The 17844-nt window shown below is 37.8% G+C and overlaps 1 protein-coding gene across 1 annotated transcript; it reads left to right on the forward strand.

The window, feature by feature from the left end:
- The first annotated feature begins 5542 nt into the window (after positions 1–5542).
- Positions 5543–10919, forward strand: LOC130737767 (long chain acyl-CoA synthetase 9, chloroplastic-like). Its single transcript, XM_057589614.1, has 4 exons — positions 5543–5689; positions 9362–9496; positions 9577–9783; positions 10513–10919. Exons 1-4 carry the CDS (start codon positions 5666–5668, stop codon positions 10675–10677), a joined length of 531 nt encoding a protein of 176 aa, XP_057445597.1. The 5' UTR covers positions 5543–5665; the 3' UTR covers positions 10678–10919.
- The last annotated feature ends 6925 nt before the right edge of the window (positions 10920–17844 follow it).

Here is a 17844-nt window from a genome sequence, read left to right on the forward strand (position 1 = left end):
AGAGGAGAAATTTTCGCGAAAACTTGACCAATCTTCGTGCAGTTCGTCCCTACTTCTAGGTATTGAGGTAACTAGCATGAATCCTACCTCTGTTTACTGTTTCTGTTGCGTTTCTGAAGTCGTTTCTGTGCTCACAGTTTTGAGCTTTTTCTAAAATTGTCCGATTTCCTTGATTTCTTGGTTGGGTTATGTTCCTTATGTTCCCATGAGTCTAAAACCTCTGTCAGTAATCGCCGATTGCGATTCAGTTGTCCAAGATCTGAAAAATTGATTCAAAACCCCATTAGTCGCACATTTCGAAACTTTATTGTCGAAAAGCTGTAATCTGACTTCGTGCCTTTAGGATTTGTTGTCACGGATGTCATGAGGATCAATGCTGTCAAATTTGTTTTCCGAACTGATAACTTTGAAGTTTTGAGCCTTTATTTTGGACCAAAATGCCCCTGGATAGTCGTATTTCGACCCGATTGTCCGAAAATTGTTCCGACAATTTCTTTGCCTTAGTTTTACCCTAAAACTACCTTGTGAATTGATTTAGATCGAAGATTTTCCATAGTGGCCGAAACCTAATTGCTTGGGTACCGTGTCCAAAAATAATTTTTGGGTCTCTATGACCTGAGCCATTGCGTAGCTCTTTCAATTGTCGAAATTTTGGCGCTGGTTTCGTGTCATTCTGAGTTCTGTAGCTCGAGTTATGCTCGTTTTAGCGAACGAAGTCTCCGTTGTCAATTTGTGCCTAAATAGGAACTCTGAAGCTTTAGAGGCTTTCTTTACAATTTCGATTAGTATTAGTAGATCGTGTTGCTCCTAGTGAAGCTTGTGTTGATGATTGTGTTTTCTTTGTTCTAGGTTCGCAATTTCCATGCCCAACTTCTACTCACGAAGGTAAGGGTAACTCGGTTTTAGAGCGTCTTTGAGTCTTGCATGCTTTTATCGCACTGCCTGTGGTTGAGATGAAGATGTTTATATTGATTGGCAGATGATTATGATTATTATGCTGAATTTGGAAAATGTTTTCTGAGAGGCTTCGGCCGTTTACTGGTTTCTGTCGTTACTGCTTCCTGGTGGATGGAACATGTGGTTACTTTGGATTGGTCCTTGGGTGGGCTTTGTTATTGTCTGACTTGGCATATAGGGCTTGAGTCAAGTGGCGATGAGGAGGTGTGTCCTATCATTGTCCCATCTTGCGAGATGCTAAGTGGCGATCAGGAGGTGTGTCCTATGATTGTCCCGTCTTGTGTGACGTTAAGTGGCGATTAGGAGGTGTGTCCTATGATTGTCCCGTCATGTATGACGTTATAAGTGGCGATGAGGAGGTGTGTCCTATCATTGTCCCGTCTTGAGAGACGATATTGATCGATCCATTTTGTTAGCAGCATATAGTTGCATTATAGGGAACTAACACCTGACCCTATGTTGTTGGATTTTCGTATCGGTTTATTGATATCTGATTTGATGTTACATTGTTGAGGTTATTATTATCTGAGTCCGATTTATGTTTAAGTTGTTGATATATGAGTTGAGTTATGTTGCTAGTTATTTACCATGCCAGGTAATTAAATTCGAACAGCATGATTTTTCTCTTTTATACATGGTAATTGCATGGAGTTAACCCTTTCTATTTGCTACTTGTTGTTTGGGCGCTTAACGCTATTAGGCGATGGAGATCCTTCCGCCGAGGCATAGCTACTCGAGTTGGAGATCGAGTTGTAAGCGGTGGAGTAGAGGTATGAGAAGCAGCTTTGCTTCTCTTCTTGTGGATTATGTTGGAGTCTCTTTTACTTTATGAGAACTCTGTTATTAAAGTCTTGCTTCCGCCACTGTTAAAGTGCGCATGTTCATTCTGAACCTTACTTATGGTATTGTAAACTATTATTACTGTATATCGGGAAACAAGTTATCTAAATAAAGTTATGGTATGTTTCCAACCTTTTAGCCGAAGTGTTTAGTTGTTTTACAGAAAAAAAATTCCCTTGGTTTTTAGGGATTGCAGATTGGTCCTTAGACTTTGTTAGGTTACTAATGTGACTCCTCAGTTGAGAAATTGGGGTGTTACACTCATGGCCTTCCCACTACACTAAGTCTGAACACACGGGGATCCCTCTCATGGCTTAGTGTTGAGTCGTACCACTGTATTATCCCCAGGTCACTTCACCTCTGAAGTGCCACCTCAGGTATCTCGAGCATCCACTCCGGGTGCACTTCCGGGTCTAGGTGGAAGTTGTCGCACGTTCCTACTCCTTATACTCCCTGAAATAATCCATGATGCATGACAAATATATAACAGTCATCAATCATCTCCCCCTTTCCTTCTTAGGACCATACACAGTCCTTATTACTCATCATTGAGTAATCTTCTTGAAGGCATTTGCTCACAAATATCCTCACTTGAACCATGACCTAGAATACCTGCTATTCAGTGATTAACAGTAAAATATAATGATATGCATAAACCTTTGAAGCAATTTAACTAAGTCTTTTTCCACCTAGTTAATTTCTGAATTCATTTTCCTATATGAAAAAGAAGTTTATTTCTTTTATTTATCATCCCCTGTTGATCACTTAATAGTTATTCCTTGGTTCTTCAATAATGCCTTCAAGGTTCGTTCCATGTATCTCCTTTATTGCATGTTATAACCTGCACTTCTAATGCACACACAAAAACAGAGATACATCCATGCATATAACCTGCATAAATTAACAACCATATCGAATAGCAAATAATCAAATATATTTTGTGTCAAACTCCTGCAATTATATAGCCATCTATAGCCTTGAAGCTTGTACTCTCCCCTTCCCACAATCTGAAAAGAGAAGAGAAAGCTGTCCTTGATCTGCAAATAAGAATAAATTAAGTTCCTTAGCACATATATGCATAATTATGTTTCATTAAGCCTTGTTAATCAATTTTTAGGGTTAAGATATTAAGCCTTTGGTCATAATCTTTCTCTTCATCCTCATACTTAGTCCAAAACCATATCTCATTGTCACCAAATCAGAGGTCCAGATCTGTCCATGCTTGGCTTGCCTACTAAGCCATAGTTTAAGTCATGATTAAGGTTAAATTAGCCATATTAGGCTTAATTAATTCATTAACCCAATCTTCTTCCACAAGCTAACCAATACAGAGGCAAGTGTAACGATTTTTAGTGAAAATACAGGGCAATCAGAGCCCTCAGAGCCTCTGGCTCAGGCCCTTCTCCTTTCCATAGAAGAGGAGAGGCCGAGAGGCACTCTCTTCTAAAATTTCAGCCTTTTGTTCAGTAAAGCTTCTGAAAATAGTTCCCGTCATGATCATTGAGTTCCCATGAGTCTAATGAACGTCTCAGAACCCTCTGATCATGAGAAAACACGCATACAAGAGGTTAAAAAGCTGAAACAAGAACCTCTTCGACTTTCATAGTAAAACTTCGAATTTTTCAAAACTAATATGATATTTAAACTCAGAGGAAGGTTTAGAGTTGAATGGTATAAGCTTTACCAAGTTCTGGGAAATTTTCAAAACTAATATGATATTTAAACTCAGAGGAAGGTTTAGAGTTGAATGGTATAAGCTTTACCAAGTTCTGGGAATTTTCCGGCGAGATATCGCCGGAGAAGACGACCGGAGACGGTGGCGGTCGCGGCTCCGAGGTTAACGGAGGGTTGGGCCTTGGCTTACGCACGTCCAGGAGTTGAATAGTACCGGTTTCGTGTCCTGGGTCACAATGGTTGAAGAGAAAAGGCGAGTTGCAGGTCTGCAACTCTCGCCGGAGTTTTCTCAGGTTGAGAAACTCGTTGATACAGCTTGGTTTCTTGTGTTTTCTTCGCCAAGATCGATTATTTGAGGTCACAGAGGCATGATGGACAGGTTTTCTCAAGAGTTTGGTGAAGAATTGGAGAATTTGGAATAGAAGAGGGAGAGGCCGAGAGGTGTGTGTGCGTGGAGAAGAAAAGAAGAAGAAACAGGGGCTTAGCAGAGGTTAATGATGGAGAGGTGGTGATTCAGAGGTGTTGGGCGAGTTCTGAGCTCCCCCCTGCCCTATCATCAAAAATGGTTTTCTTGATCTTGTAGTAAGAGAAGTGTTCTGCTGCAGAATAGTAAAATTGGTAGCAGCTTGACGGTTTAGTCCTCTTGGAAACACTATTTTCAAATCTAAGTCCCTAGAGAGTTCCTCTTTTCAAACTTTAGTCCCTATATAAGCATATGTTCAAAAATAAGCCCTCAGATAATATAATTTAATTTCTAATTCTAAAATAAAGTAATAATAATATAAATAAATATTATATCTGACTCCCTAAGCTAGTAGGTTAAAGGTGGGATGTTACAATGTTTAGTATTGGAAGGAGAAGCACCAAATCTCAAAACCACTTCATCCACAGCAAACCACATCATAGATGAACCACCAATCAAATTTCCTAGACTCCATCGTCACACTGAAGTGCCTACAATCCAAATCCCCCAGCTTTAATATCACTTGTTGAATCTCAAACACTTACCACAACGTCAAAAGTAATTGCTGTTAGTGAGGATGAACTCTTATTCATAAAGTGTAACAATCAATACCTCGTTTCAAACGTTGATCACACAGCAGGCGGGATGCTGACCTACTACCAAGCAACAACCCCCAGGACCTGCTAACCAACTCAGCTGCACAACATGCCGTCTGTGGGATTTGAACATGGGACTTGTTTTGATACCATGTTAAAGAAGCAAAGAAGTAATGCAAAGAGAAAAAATAGAGGGGAATAAGAGAGAAGAGAAAACGAAAATATATTAGGATTACATTGAGACAACTTGTGTTATAATAGAAAACAAATCAACAATATAAATAGGCAATAAGTAAAAGACTAAATGACTATACCATCCTTAAGATAAATATTAAAATAACCTATATTATCTAACAAACACTTCGTCAATTAAAAAAGTAGTTGGAGTTTTGATTCACAATTTTTTTAATGAAAAAAACTCATTAGCAACTTTTAACTACTGCTTAGTACACTAATCATAAAACGTGATATTAATCTCATCACTAAATGTTGTAGAGATACTTGATTATAAAAAAAAAAGAGATCATCAGTAGAAGAACTGAAGAAGCTAATGGGCTCAATTTTTCAATTTATCCGAGTTGAGACATAGGAATCTGTTGTGCTGTATAAATCCATGATCCACTAGGTGAATAACATTACACGACGCGACACTCTTCTGACACAGTTATACACACTGTTCTGACTCAAACATCCTGTTCCAGTGGGGCTACACTCACGATCTTCCATTTACTTTCACTTTCCCATCATATATATTTTCAAGTCTCAACTACACCTTTCATCTCTTTGAAAAAAAAGTTCAATTCACATTACATTGAGTCTGAATTTCCTTCCACCCATTATTCTTCTTCTTCACAACCCAAAACAATGAACAATAGAAATGGATTCAAAGAAGAGAAACCATGCTGCTACTTCCACCCTAAACAAGTAGTAGTTGGTGTTTGCCCTTTGTGCTTGAATGAGAGGCTCCTCATTGTAGCTGCAACACAGGGCCACCACTGCAAGAACCGTTCCTCCAAAGCTTCAAACAAGATTCAAAATTCTGTACACACAAAACCATCCTCTTCCATTCACAAGATCTTTGCTTTCGGTTCTCTCTTCACTCGCCAAGAATGGAAATCTGATAATTTTGACTGTGATGTTTCCTCTCCCAGTCCAGAAGGTAATTTCTTAGTGCCCCCTTTGGTTTTAAATTCAGAACAGCATTTTCTACCTCGCAAATTAGGATTATGATTTTCAATGCATATTCACCTAACAAAATACACTTCTTAGAGTAGGCAAGTTTATATTCACTCAACACAAATCCAAGCAGTTTGCTTATATTGTTGTTAGTAATGTTCAATAATCAATAGTACAGAGTTTTTTTTTTTTAATTTTTTTTATCTTTCTATTTATCTATCTCCCTTTTCTAATTTTATAAGAAAAACTGGAAAAATGCGAGGTTTTTCTTGGATATGATTATAAAATATAACTGTTAGCATTTTTGCGATATTAAAAATGAGAGGTTTTCCACTTGTCAAGACTAAGTTTTTAAATTGTGGTTGAGGTTGCGATTGACGTGCCATTATAAAATTGTGAACAAATGCGGCAGTTGCAATTGCGATTGCTTTGCAGTTGTGGAAATCCAAAAATCTGTGACAATCCAAAAATCCTCTATACTGCAGACGCAATTGCGGTCGTAGACAACAATTTAATTTAAAACACTGGTCAGGACCATAGTGTGGACAACAATTTAATTTAAAACACTGGTCAGGACCATAGTGTGGTTGGGGCAGGGGTTATTGTCCATGAATTTGCTTTTATTATTGGAGGAGAATTATCATATTTCAGTGCATGTTTGCGTGTCTTAATGTGGAAGATTAGATTGTGATGATGATTTAATTAAGGTGAAAAAAAGCGTAGTTGTTAAGTGTGCAAAGACAAAAAAAAGGGAAGGTTTTTTAGTTGTGTCACTGTTTTCTTCTTGGCGTGGTATGAGTGTCAGAGGCAAACGCCAAGAACATAATGACACCGGAAAATTATGACTATGTTTGGCATGTTTAGCTGATAAGCTAGCTGAAAGCTGAAAAACTAGGTGAAAGCTTATAAGCTAGCTGATAGCTGAAAGCTGATAAGCTAGCTGAAAGCTGAAAAGCTACGTGATTGAAACAAAAGTGTTTGGTAAAACGAGATGTTAAATAAGCTGAAATTGTAAAATGACATAAAAGGATATACTTGTATAATTATTTTTATATTTAACATTACTTTATTTTCACGTTAATACATATATGATATTAATATTAAAATTATTATCACTTTAAATATTTTATTAACACAAGTTATTTATCATCTTAAAAATATAATATTGATTTTTACTTATTTTTATTAATATAATATTTTTAGTACTTATGATGCGCAGCGGTGTGGCGGGAACTGCATACGTAAGTGTGAGAGGAAAATATGTTTAGTGTTTTTATAAATATATAAGGGTAATGGTGAAATTTTAATAAAATAATAACGATAAAAATGTGAATAAATTTAATAAGCTATGTAGCTTATAGCTTAAAGCTTTAAGCTACTGAAATAAGCTCATTCACCAAATATTTTTGAAGAGCTTTTAAGCTAGTCAAATAAGCTTTAAGCTAGTCAAATAAATGACATGTCAAACATAGCCTATATTGCAAGATTATATGTATGGATGGCCTATGGATTTGGTGGGGGAATTGGGGTACACGACTAATCTGGCAAGATGTCATTTCATGTTTTTGAAATTGAAAGTTATGGTGCCCACTAGGGTGCACAAGTAGCACTTTGGTCCACCGGTGGACCAGGCTTAATTACCGTTAGATCAAAGAATTTTAGAATATTCTTGAATTGAATGGTTAGGATTGAATGGATGGTAAAAGGGCAAAGATGTAAATTGTCAACCCTAGCATCTTCTCCCTCTTTCTCCTCTGGCTTCTTCCCTTGCCATGGAAATCCTAATCTCTTCATTGGTGCCTCTGATTCCAAACAAAATCATTCAAGCAAAGGTTGATGGCAAAATCATTGACATCTCGATAGAGATGCATCTTGGGATGGGCTTAGGATCAACAGATAACGAATTTGAGGCACAATCAGGATTTTCTTCCTCATCAGCAATGGAGACACTGGTACAAGAGGGCTCTTCTTCTCAGGAGACAGTGGTGGCCGAGTCACCGGTGTCAGAAACAGAGGAGATTGGCGGGAACCTAGATGACACAAGTAGAGGCTCAGAGTTGTCAGTTGGGATAGGTACAGATACATGGAAGGAGATGGGTCTTTCAATTTCCTCTATTTTCGCCACCAAAATTTGACAGAGCTCCAATGATCGAAGCCGCCGTGCATCACAGTGGGGGTGAACCAGTTGAGCGGCGGGAGGAGGAGGGGAAAATGGTCCGGTTCAGAGAAGGTGGAGAAAGTGGGAGAGAAGAACAAGAAGAGGAAAAGTCTAGAATAACCCTTGGTCCACCGGTGGACCAAAGTGCTACTTGTGCACCCTAGTGGGCACCGAAAGTTATATGATGCCATTGCCTTTATTGAAGATATATATGTATTTTAATTTTCATAATCCCCGTGTCAGTGTCTAATATACAGTGTCCAGAAAAAAATGTCCCAAATAGTACATTTGATTTGATTTAATCTGCATTCATTCAAATCCGTCGGCAATATAGTAGACAAGCACAACAATTAGGTGTGCATTCATTATCTTAATTTAGAGCAAGTGTGAAACATCACACTGATTTTTATGTTTTCTTCTATGGAAAAAGATTCATAGACATAGGAATAGTAAAAACACCTCAAACACCTTTTTTTCCTACGGATTTGGCCAAATAATACACTGAACTAACCACCTAAATACACATGACTAACCATAAAGCACAGAACACGGTTCTGTGCTTTATGGTTAGTCATGTGTATTTAGGTGGTTAGTTCAGTGTATTATTTGGCCAAATCCCTAATTTAGGAATTTCAAGTTTACACGGTTTTGTGCTTTATGGTTAGTCATGTGTATTTAGGTGGTTATTTCAGTGTATTATTTGGCCAAATCCTTAATTTAGGAATTTCAACTTTACACGGTTCTGTGCTTTATGGTTAGTCATGTGTATTTAGGTGGTTAGTTCAGTGTATTATTTGGCCAAATCCCTAATTTAGGAATTTCAACTTTACACGGTTATGTGCTTTATGGTTAGTCATGTGTATTTAGGTGGTTAGTTCAGTGTATTATTTGGCCAAATCCGCAGGAAAAAGGGGTGTTTGGGGTGTTTTTACTGTAGTTATGTCTATGAATCATTATTGTTTCTTCTATGCATCCAAAATCAATAGTTCTTTAGGTGCAAAGAGTACTAGTACTGCGTAACATAAAGTGGAGAACCATTGAGCAAAAGATACCTCTAGACTATTGCTCGTATTAAATCATACTGGATTAACTTTTCTTTTTTTATAATCAATTTTAAAACTTAGAAGCTACTCAGGGTAGTTTCACTTCAAAATTGATTCTGATTTTATAATCAATTCTAGAAAGATTCCTAGACATGCACATAAAAGTATTTTCTTCTTTTCCTCAATCTTTGCCAATCTTTTCCAAATGAATAAATAAGGATAGCACTAGGGGTGCTAAAACCCAAATACAAGCAAGGTCAAAACCAAAACGGAACAGAAAGGAGCAAATACAAGGAAGCCAAGCTACAGAGGAAAACGCTGGCCAAGGCAAATAGAAAAAGAAACAAAAACAGAGCAATTAAGAAACAGCATATTCCACTTATGATATTGAAATTTTGACTTGTCCTTGTTTTTTTTATTGTTACCTATATTTACTTTTGTATCTTTTGTTAAGGTTGATGAAAGAGGAGTAAGGTGGTTTTACACTGGTGACATAGGGAGATTTCATCTGGATGGTTGCCTTGAGATCATTGATCGAAAAAAGGACATAGTTAAACTGCAGCATGGAGAATATGTGTCCTTGGGAAAGGTATGAATATTGGTTTGTAGAATGCACTATTTCAAATTCAATATTAAATGAATAATTAATTATTAATTAATTAAACTCAGGTTGAGGCAGCTCTTCTTGGAAGCCCCTTTGTGGACAACATCATGGTGCATGCTGATCCTTTTCATAGTTATTGTGTGGCACTTGTGGCAGTTCATCATCCCAAATTGGAGGATTGGGTTTCAAAGCATGGAATTGCTTATTCTGATTTTTCAGAACTGTGCAGCAAAGATGAAACTGTGAAAGAGGTGCATGCATCACTTGTAAAGGTATGACTTTAGCACCAGAGTCCTTTTACAACTTAGAGCTTGTTTGTTTTTTCGGTTGGCAATCCCACAATCTTTGGTTTTCTTAACTAAGGTGAGACATGGGTTTTCATTCAATTGCCTTGGAATGATAAATTTGAGAATAGCAAACAGGTTCTTAATCATTGGGATTGAATTTTAGTTTTAAGAAGGGACATTTGCTAAAAATCAACATTAAGATCTAAAGCTATGGTTTAAGTCAACTTCTCAGATTCATACCAATTTTTCATATAAAATTGTCCTAGAATATGCTTGTTTGAGCCGTTGGAAAAGGGGGAGGTGAAAAATTGGAATAAATATCATCTAACATTCGCTTTGGCAACAAAATTGGGGATGATTGAAGATGGAGTTCAAGTCATCATTTTTCAATCCACCCACAAATTTTTGTCAATTGAAGTGATTTTTCAGCATCTATCAACATTAATGATTAAAATTCAAAGGCTTTCCATTCCAAGTTTTTTTGTTGCCTCCCTATTTCTATTTTTCCATCTTTCACTTGCTCAAACGAGTTTTACCTTAACACCGGAGATAAAAATTATGATAAATTTTGTAGTTGTAATGCTTTTACAAGGCTTCAAATTGTGCTGTTTATTTCTAGCAAGTAAAACCTGTTACATATTCATGGCTAGCTGTTTCAAATTATGCATTGTTATTTCTTTTCTTGTTATTTTAATTTTGTGAAACCATTTGCAGGAAGCAAAAAAGGCACGTTTGGAGAAATTTGAGATTCCTGCAAAAATCAAAGTGCTTTCTGACCCATGGACTCCTGAGACTGGCCTTGTTACTGCAGCTCTGAAGCTCAAGAGAGATATCATTAGAAAGACTTTTCAAGAAGACCTTGCAAAGTTATACGCTTGATCCGTTTGCTCATTCCAGCAAAACTAAGCTACTTCAAAACAATTTTCCTCTGGGAGGGTGTAGTAGTTTTATTTTAATTTTTTTTTTCCATTTTAAAATTTATTTTATTGCGCATAGCGTGAGGCGAATTAGGAGTAGAATGTCAAAATGTTGAATAATGAGTTTGCGTCCATAGTGGTGATCTTTATCGAACCTATCCTATGTTTTATCAATTATTCCATCATTTATTTGTCTCCTCTGAATTAGATATTTTACATTTGGAAATACTTATGTTCATTCTCCTAGTCCACCTCCACCTTGAGATATGTGAACAAATAAGTGATAAATGAAAGATATGATATGTGATGTAATAGAAAAAAAGAAAAATATAAAAACAAAGCAAGTGAAAATGAGATAGAAAAAAAAGATGAGTGAATGAATCAAAATGAGAGACACAATGCAGTCACAACAAAGAGAAGAAGTTTATTGTACATCGTTTGTGCTATGTTTTAACTTCAATTCTTCCTTTGGTAAATACTCACTTTGGTTCTTGAATGTGGTATGCGTTGAAAGTGTCAGTCCCTGAAAATGGCAAACGTCGGTCAAGTTAGTCCAACTGATGAAGATGATGTGGCTGTTAAATGTTGACGTGGCAAACATTAGACAAATTAGTCCCTGAATGTGACAAACGTCTGCAATTTAGTCCCTACTAATAAATCACAAATTTTACAAAAAAAAAAAAAAAGGGGTGTGAGGAGATTTAAACCAAGTCCTGAGGGTGCCAGTATTTTAAGACAATATTTTATCACATTTTATTCTACATTTTACGTATCAATTTAAGGAGGAATTACAATTTAACATAGACTATCATGAAATTGACATGCAAACACTTTTTACCACAAAAGATGTATATAATGATATAATTTTCAGTTTTCAAGTTTTTCTTTTTAAAATCAAACTGCAATGACATTGATAAGAAATAGGTATAGAAGTCAATACATCATAAGTTACTAAGTGGACAGCCGCAGAGGGAATCTCTTCCACCACATTTGTTCACAGTAGGTAGAAGCATTCCAAGCTAAAAAGTCAACCACGAAATTGCCAGATCATCTAACAGACATAAATAATTAGTCAATTGCTTAGAGACGAGCTACATTCAGCCATCAACCATAATAATCCCATGAAAGAATGAGAACATGAAGGAGTGGAGACCCACATAAAACTTTGGGCTATGATGTTTTATTTTTATAAAGGAAAATGTTAATTGTTAATAATGTTAGTAAATTAGTCCCTCATCATATTCGAACCCTACCCTAAACTCATCACCCTTCATTCCACCCTTATGTTTTTTAACTTTTACCACTTGAACTAACCCTTACCTTTGAGGACTTTGGGTCATGATGTGAGCATGACTTGAAGTTGAAGCCAACCAAATCAGAAACAATCCCCCCACTTCCTCTTCCCATGTGACCCTTAGTTTGTTTGTTTCCATCACCTTTAATTTAAGCCTTTTCGGATGTTTCATGGAGACACTCCACACAATGTCTATCCAGTCATATATACTTTCCCTTTTCTCCAATTCAATTTTACAACTACACTTTTCCCTACTTTTTCCTATAAAAATGTAGTGTTATTTATACACTACAAGTTACATTACCTTACATATTTTATTTGAGAAAGTAAAAAATACGTTAGAATGTTTAAAGTTTAATCAATTAGAGTATGCGCATCACATGCAACATGTTCAAACGCAGACATGCTACAAGATGGAAGAATATTCGTGAAAACAATTTTTATGTGGGGTATGTATGTGAGTCTCTGAGCAATACAATTTTATCTCACCAACATAAGAATCCTAGTAGTATAAGCTTAATTGCCAGCATTTCTTTAACTTGTGTAATAAAATTCATGTCAATATGCTTTGTTGATGATGAGTCGCCATTGTTATATATAGCGAGCTTGCCTTTTTTCCGTCACTGGACTATAGTTGTTGGTTGGCTTAACTGTCATGCCATAATTTATAACATGCCAAATGCTCTCTGCCAAGCAACTTTTTCAATTCAAGAACTTTCATCTTTAGTAGAACTATGCTGTTTTTGGATTACGTCGTATCGACATTGATTTGATAATTGATGAATGGATACAAGTTTACTGAAAGAAAAAGATACTTAATTTCACTTGGTTTAAAGAAAATTATTGGGAGAATTTTCTGCTGCATATGGTTGTAAAACTGTTTTCATGCTGGTCCATTTTTTTGTCAACACGTTTTTTGGTCTTCTTAGATATTTAATTAATGACACGGGCCATATAGCCTAAGAACCCACATGAACAACAATTTTAGTTTGATCTTTTCAAGCCTCTAAACACCCAAATCAAGTGGCAGTCGCATATTTTGACCTTATCCACTGAAAATTCCTACTCATTATTTTCTTTTTCTTTGTTTTTATGAAGAGGTCTTGATTTGGACACGAAGATGCTTCTAGTTTGTTTCCTTGTGAATTTAATGTGTCCAGTTTTTTTTGAACTTAATGTGTCCAGTTGAATACATTAAAATTGAATGATCAGAAATGCTGCATAGAAAAGTAGTTTGTTATTCTGAATTTTTACTTATTTATAATTGTTTTGATAAATTTAATAATTTATACAATACAATGAGTAAGGGTTTCTACTGCTGCTCATTAAGAAATTCACACTCATTTTTTTAAGGCTTAAATAAGTTTTTGGTCCTTAACCTTTACTAAATGCTTGGTTTTCGTCTCTCACCGGAGCAAAGGTGGATTTTAGTCCCTAACATTTGTCAAAAGGTTAGGTTTTGGTTCCTCCAGAACTCTTGGTCATCGCCGGAGCTCCGGTGACCCATGTGACATTGCCACATCAGATTATTGAGGTGAGGTGGAAATAAAAAAATGAAATTAAAAACATATGGGAATTTACGTCTGTAATAAAAACCTAATTACCTCCTATTTAATTTCATTCATTCGTTAAAATTGAAACACCAAAAGGCAGAAGTTCATCTTCTATACCTAGAAAATTAACCATTTTCTTCATCTTCAAAACCCAGGCGCACCCATAATTCCCTTCATCTTCTTCTTCCTTCTTCTCATCCCACTCCCACCCAACACCACCATCACCAGCGAACCCCCACAACCCTCCGGACCAGAATTTTCACTACCGGAACTCCAATTTGGGTCTGAACCGGCTTCAGGAGTTGGAGAACAGCTTCTAGAAGACAACGACAAAGGAGAAGAACCTGTGTAAGACCCAAGATTTTAAGCTTAGAATAAGTGGAAGAGATTTCCATTTACGATTAGGGTTGATGTAATGTGAAGGGAAACCTGAACGAAAGTTTATTAAATGAAATATATTTATGAAGGAGAAACTTCAGGAAAAGTTCAAGGATTGCATTATGATCGATAAAAGTTATAGCACGAACGTTTTACGCTTAAACCTAGGTCAGAAACCCTAGTATATAGCTAATTTTCACTTTTAGGCACGACGGAAGTTAATTCCAAAAATCTTCAGAGAAATGTTAGAACTTCTCTTTTTCCATATATCACAATCGTTTCGAGGCGAAACTCTAGAATCTACGAACGTCCGATTCCAATCATCGGAAGTTTGCCGAAACCGAATCCCTGGTATTTCAAAACCCTAGAATTTCTCGACAATGAAGACTTTATCTATTCAGAGCTTCAAATGATTATTCTACACGCGTACACCCATTTCTCTTGATGATTTCAATCTTTCTTCAGAAGGAAGTTTTCCATTCCGACATTCGATGCAAAAAGCAACTTATCGGGTAAAATAGTTTTACACCGACTTTGCACCGACTTTGCATTAGTTGCCAAAAATACAAGGAGACATCTTCTTAGCTTAGGAATTCCTTTGCCAAAACCTATCTTAGAATTCATGGAGAATGATGCCGGAAAAATCAGATTCGCGAAACTTTCATTTTCCCGCGAATTACCATTTTCTATATATAGCAAGCAAGTGAGAAGAAATCACAAAACTCCACCATTTTCTTCCCAAGGAGGCCGCGAGTTTGCATAGGAGAGGAGGAGGAGAGATTTTCTTCATTTCTTGCTTGATCGTCGATCAATCAGTTGCTACTTCAAGGCTTCGAGGTATAGTCGCTAATCCTTACCTCTGATCGCTTTTTCCATAGCTTTTCTGTAGAGTTTTCTGAGCGGATAGTTTATGGGTTTTTGCAAAACTATCCTGAATCTTTCATTTCTGATTCTAAACCTCTTCTATATGTGCCCAAGATCACTTCTGCCGGATTAGATTTTCCGTTATGTCGCCGGAATTCCGCCGGAATCAATTTGAACCTAAAATACCCATTTTTGGAGTTTTTGAGGTAAAGCTTCAACCTTTAGGCTAAAAACTATCGCCTTAGCTTAGTGTTAGTAGGGTTAGTTGTCATAAACGTCGTTAGTAACGTCCCTGCAAAATTTGGTTTTTGGGATTTCAGTTTTGAAAATCCTAAGTTAAAAATCATGACCAAAATACCCCTGCGACAGTTTTTGATCCGATAATTTTTCCGAGTTCAGAATACCCTTAGTTACGGCTTATGAAAGCATAGGAACCAAGTTTGATCGAAGAAAAATCGAGCCCCATAATTAGCCAAAGTGGCCGAGCCCTATTAAGGGGGAGGAAGAAATTTCCTTTTTCCGAAAACTTGTCTTTCGCGCTAGATTATCGTACCTTAGAGTATAGATTACTTCGAGTAACCTTAGTACGTATCGATAACTTAGTTTTCGATAGATTCTGATAGTATTTCTGTGATTTTGTTTTAAAGGAACTTTTGAGGAATTTCCCGAGGAGCAACACTTTGAGTGCGAGGAAGCACTAGTTGATCATTCTGGAGAACTTTCAGGTGAGGGCTTCTCACTGAATCTCTAGTTAATGCTTAGGGTCGATGTTTCGACATTGTTTACTGTTTATGCACTGGAATTGTGTGTGATTGAAAATGTTTTCTGAGGCTTCGGCTGACAATGTAGATGATTCATCTACTGAATGTTTTTGAAGATTGACTTACATGCTATGTGCTATGTGGGTAATCTAGGATGTGTGGTGCATGCTTTATATGCTAAGTGCTAAGTGTTTATGATGCGATTTATTGATATATGACATGTTGTTGATTGTGATGATTTAAATATGCTCTGTACTGGAAATCTGAGATTCTGAATGGTGAGAATAGCGGGCAGGTCATGCCGATTTTATTTTGAGAGTTTTGAGAAAGTTTGATAGGACGAACGAGGTTCGGGCCTTGTATAGGGTTTATGGATCGAGACATTCTCTGGAGTCATTTGGGGATTCGAAGATCCCGAGAACTTATAGAAATTGCGATAAGACTAAAAAGGATATTATTTTGAAAAGAAAATTCATAAGACATTAAACAACCTCTAAATATTTAAGTAAGGGTAATAATCTCGAAAGGAGGCTTTGGATGAAAATCATAGTTTTGGAAAACGAGAAGTGTCATCGGATCCAAGTGTTGAGTCTGTTGTTGATGTGCTGTTGGAGCAGCGTTTGTTGATGTGCTGTTGGAGCAGCGTTTGTTGTTGTGCTGTTGGAGCAGCGTTGGTTGTTGTGCTGTTGGAGCAGCTATGTTGTGGGGCTATCCTGGGGATAAGTCCGGGGAACCGTTAGTTCCCGAGTATGTGATACTCTTGTGCTGTTGGAGCAGCGATGTGTGTTATGAAGTGTGTCTTTTGTCGCAGAATCGACTTTGCCTTAGGGTAAGATTTTAGAGACTTTAATTTACCTAGAACACGTGGCGACGTGTCGAGTGAGGACGGAGACGTTGTTTGACTAATCATCCTGCATTCATGCAACATTAATGGGGTATTAACACAGGACGTACTCTGGACCTCGTCGGATTCCAAAATGGTCATAAGACCCGGATTTCCGTGATAGAGCGTCTGTAGACGTCTCTTGTAGCAGACCGAAATGGCAGACCTACGGGTTACGGCTGATCTGACTACCGTTGTTGTTGGTGTAAGAGGCACGCGGGCCGAAATGGCACCACCGTGGCTGGTGAAGGGCTGATTCGTTGATGTCCATCCGTTCCGGATTGCATATTGGTTGACTGGGTTAACCTGCATACATATCACGCAACATGCATACTGACTTAGTTGATGAGTGTGGTTGCTATTTGATAAACTTACTTGGAACATGCTAATTGTTATTATTGTCGTTATGATTTTGTGGAACATGCAACCCTAGGAATGATATCTCTAGTTATAAGCCTAAGTGGCTATCTATTATTTGTACCTATTGGGTTTATTATCTACATAGTTCTTTAGAGTTGACCCTCGCGTCTTCTGTGTGTGTTTTGGCGGACAACGCCTTTTGTCAGATGAATATTGCGGAATGGTACACCATGGTCCACCCTTCGGGGGGGATTAGGTATGAGATGATCGATCAGGACGACCCCGGGTCGTGGGTGGTTGACCCCGCGAGCCACCGAGCGACGTATTCGGGGCGTATCATGGAGGATCACGTGGACAGTGGAGGACTTCTGAGGTCAGGAGTGTTGAGGCGATGCTCTATCAGCTTCAACTTGCCACCGGGCGTTCACTGTGGACCAGGACTTGGAGGACCACCACCACCACCATTGTCTTCAGACGAGGAGGATCCCTCAGAGGAGATTCCAGTGGGAGTGCCTTCGGCAGGGTCTAGTGCACCCACCGTTGCGATCATCGATGATCAGGGTTCGGGCCCTAAGCCCGTGAGTCCAGCATCGGAGCGCACTGCGGTTGCGAGGGGAGGACGGATAGGGTTAGTAGACTTGGTCGTTCTGGATTCTGATTCAGACGACGATCATGCTAGCACATAGTTTTGAGTGTTAGTATGAGCTCCTCGAGTTAGGATTAGTGTAGGAGTAGAGTTTTAGCTCTGACAGTCTTGCTTCATTTGTTACTTAGGGGACAGGGTAGATCCGCCTATAGCTTTTTGTGTGGTTTCCTTACGGGAATCACAGAGAGTTGGTTGGACTTAGGAGGTCTTATTTTCAGGCCATTGGGTCAGCTGATTCTCAGTTTTGAGGGATGGTGTTGCGGGCACTTCACCCTTTTCATTTGGTTTGTATATGTTGCCTTCGGGCGTTACACTTTCTTTCCGTCACTGGAGGTTACTCGTGACGAGGTTGCTACCACAGCGGGGGCTGTTTATATATTGTATATTAAT

The sequence above is a fragment of the Lotus japonicus genome, chromosome 1 (assembly GCF_012489685.1).
Source record: "Lotus japonicus ecotype B-129 chromosome 1, LjGifu_v1.2".
In the NCBI taxonomy this organism is placed as follows: domain Eukaryota; kingdom Viridiplantae; phylum Streptophyta; class Magnoliopsida; order Fabales; family Fabaceae; genus Lotus; species Lotus japonicus.

What these genes read in the sequence shown, in the direction of transcription:
- LOC130737767 (XM_057589614.1), top strand. Translation starts at nt 5,666, where the DNA reads ATGTTTCCTCTCCCAGTCCAGAAG. An exon ending in AATATGTGTCCTTGGGAAAG is followed by an intron (nt 9,497 to 9,576) that starts GTATGAATATTG and finishes AATTAAACTCAG; the next exon opens with GTTGAGGCAGCTCTTCTTGG. An exon ending in TGCATGCATCACTTGTAAAG is followed by an intron (nt 9,784 to 10,512) that starts GTATGACTTTAG and finishes AACCATTTGCAG; the next exon opens with GAAGCAAAAAAGGCACGTTT.